A 3,148-nucleotide genomic window follows, 5' to 3' on the forward strand; every position below is an offset into this window, starting at 1 on the left:
GTCTTCCCTTTCATTTCGTGTTTTACAGTTTTTATAAAACGGAATACTAATATTCAAACATGGGTGATGACGATCTGGTTGAACAAAATGAACATCAGATTCAAGAACTTCAACGTGTAATACATTAGTAAATACAACATCTAAAATTCTATTGTTTAGATTTCTTACTTTATTGATTTGTGAGAAATTTAAAAAATTTACTTTATGTAAGACATTTTTCTCCAAATTAGGCAAATTTAAAAAATAGTTACCATCCAAATAATCTGTTAAAAGCGCCAAATTCAAATCTCCTATAATAAAAACATTTTGAGATAATGTTAGTTCATTAAATCTTTCAATATTTCGAAAAAAATTTAAATATAATTCTTCTGAACTATGTGGCGGGAAATAAACTACACAAATATATATACATGTTAAATCTGATAACTGAATTTTAACCCACAAATCCTCATTATCTGGCAATTCAAATCTTGTTATTCTTTCAGAGATATAATTATTGTGAACAGCTAAGAGAACACCACCTCCATCTTTCATATTACTACGCTCTAGGTTACGATCTTTTCTGTAGACCAAATATTTATCGTCAAACAACTCATTATTAAATATTTCATGTCTTAGCCATGATTCAGTAATGGCAACACAATCAAAATTAAACATGGTAGAGCTTAGGTAAAATTCGTTAATTTTAGTTTTTAACCCATTCACATTCTGGTAATATATATCAAACGTACTTTTAACTACTGCCATCTTAAATTATAGCCTACATATTTCAAGATTACACTGGAATAGAATTTGGAAATCCTGGTACATCTTCTTCAGTTTTAATAATCATAACCTGGCTATTTTCGTTTTTCCTAATTAAAATTTGTCCATTGCCATTTACCCAACAGTATTTATGCTGTGTATTTCTTGCAGCTGTTCTAGCTTTCCAAAATAATTGCTTATTTTTAGGTGTTAAATTTACATTCACAAATATTCTACTATCATTACTTCCAGATACTAAATTATTACTAACTAAACCCGTATTTCTTTTAGTCAACCACATATCTCTCACTGTGCGCGTTGTAAATTGTACAATTATTGCTTTTGGTTTATTTTTACCGTTTGATAATCGGTGAACAACATCAATATCTTCCTCCCCACATTTTATTCTTAATTTTTGAGCCATGTCGATTACAACTTCCTTTAAATTTTCACCAGTACGCTCCTGTATACCATGTATTTCAATATTTTTATTACGTCCATACTGATTAAGATCATTTATTTCTACATCCTGTAATTTTAATTGCTTTTTCAATTCTATGTTTTCTGCTTTTAGCTTGGCTATATCCTTATCCCGTTGAATATTACCCTTAATCTCTAGTTCAAGTTTCTTCAACAATTCATCGTGTTGATTAGACATAAATTGAACACTAGCTGTTAATTGAGCTATTTGAGCACAGAGTTCCTCAAGCTTCATTCCTATATCAGAAGGATTCAAAGATTTGTCATCCAATTTTGAGGATATACTTTTGTTAATTAGCATTGACTCAGTTGCGCTCGGTGGTACAGTTTTTGTAATTACTACCTCCCTCGGATTAGAACCACTACAATCTCTACATACCCATTCCTTTATAATACCCGTCTGCTTCATGTCCGTATATTTCTCCACAGATATTTTGTAACACACTATATGAAATAATTTATTACAATTCTTTTTTGAACACTGTAGTGCGTCATCATAGCGACTAACTTTTGAATTACAAATTGTACAAGAAGACATTGTGATCGCACTACTGTATTAAATATATTTAAATCGGGATTCAAAATGGCGTCAAAGTTTACGTTTCTGCTTATGTTCCTGCTTTGGTATCCGTTCAGTATGGTTCCTGCTTATCAAAGAATTTGGCACTAGTACTCTAATTCTCGATAACCAAATTGAACCACATATAACAGTATATTTATACTATACAGCACACTATGTTAATTATACTTATATCGGGATCCAAAATGGCGGCAAGTTTTAATAGTGGTTGCTGCTAGTCATCGCTTTAGAAATTGGCACACTAATTTTCCATAACACAGGGATTCGGAGAAGCAAAAACACATAAGTAATATGTTGTATGCTATATACAGTACTAATACTGAGATTGAATCACAGAAATAGTATCACCTTGTATCTAATTAACTGTGCGAGCACAAATTCTGCTTTGTGCTTCACAAATACAAGCATCGAGAGACACTTCCATCGCAAGCACTAATTTCCTCTTTCAAGCGTAGAAAGGTGGTCGCAGAAATTTTATACTTCCCTCTACTTGTTATTAATGCGTTGTATCTAATTAACTGTGCGAGCACAAATTCTGCTTTGTGCTGCACAAATACAAGCATCGGGAGACACTTACATCGCAAGCATTAATTTCCTCTTTCAAGTGTAGAAAGGGTGGTCGCTGAAATTTTAATATTTCTCTCTACTTTTTATTAATGCCTTGTATCTAATTAACTGTGCGAGCACAAGTTCTGCTTTGTGCTCCACAAATACAAGCATCGAGAGACACTTCTATCGCACGCATTAATTTCCTCTTTCAAGTGTAGAATGGGTGGTGCTGAAATTTTAATATTTCCCTTCCTAGCTGGACGTCATCTTGGTGTCCAACCGGTTTCGTTTTTTCTTCATTCTGTAATTATTGCAGCAAAAACTTCTAATAACTGCAGCATAAATCAGCATAAATTGAGCACAAAATTTTTTGTTAATATCTGTATTGTAGGGGTTGGTTTTCACAATGTGGTCGCTAACTTGACGTCAATTTGGCCACCAACTTTCTTTTCTATTCTATTGTGTAACTATTGCGGAACACATTCTAAAATTTGCAGATATATTAGCACAAATTGAGCACGAAATAAGTTGTTGGTATAGTGAGTTTGGGATTGTTTTTCCGCGATGTGGTAGCTAACTGGTCGTCTGTTTGGCGACCAACCTGTTTTGTTTTTTGTTCCTTTTGTAATTATTGCAGCAAAAAAATGTTAATAACTGCTGGATGAATCAGCACAAATTGAGCACAAAATAATTTGTTAATATCTCTATAGTATGAATTGTTTTTCACAATGTGGTCGCTATCTTGACATCAAATTGGCGACCAACTTTCTTTTTCACTTAGTTCCGTAACTATTG

At 32.8% G+C, this 3,148-nt stretch overlaps 1 protein-coding gene across 1 annotated transcript; it reads right to left on the reverse strand.

The window, feature by feature from the left end:
- Positions 1-775: 775 nt before the first annotated feature.
- LOC145661675 (uncharacterized) lies at positions 776-1,633 on the reverse strand. Its single transcript, XM_081727002.1, has one exon. The coding sequence runs from the start codon at positions 1,631-1,633 to the stop codon at positions 776-778; it is 858 nt and encodes a 285-aa protein (XP_081583128.1).
- Positions 1,634-3,148: the final 1,515 nt, after the last annotated feature.

This window comes from Thermobia domestica, chromosome 10 (genome assembly GCF_964235325.1).
Source record: "Thermobia domestica chromosome 10, izTheDome1.hap1.1, whole genome shotgun sequence".
NCBI classification, from domain to species: domain Eukaryota; kingdom Metazoa; phylum Arthropoda; class Insecta; order Zygentoma; family Lepismatidae; genus Thermobia; species Thermobia domestica.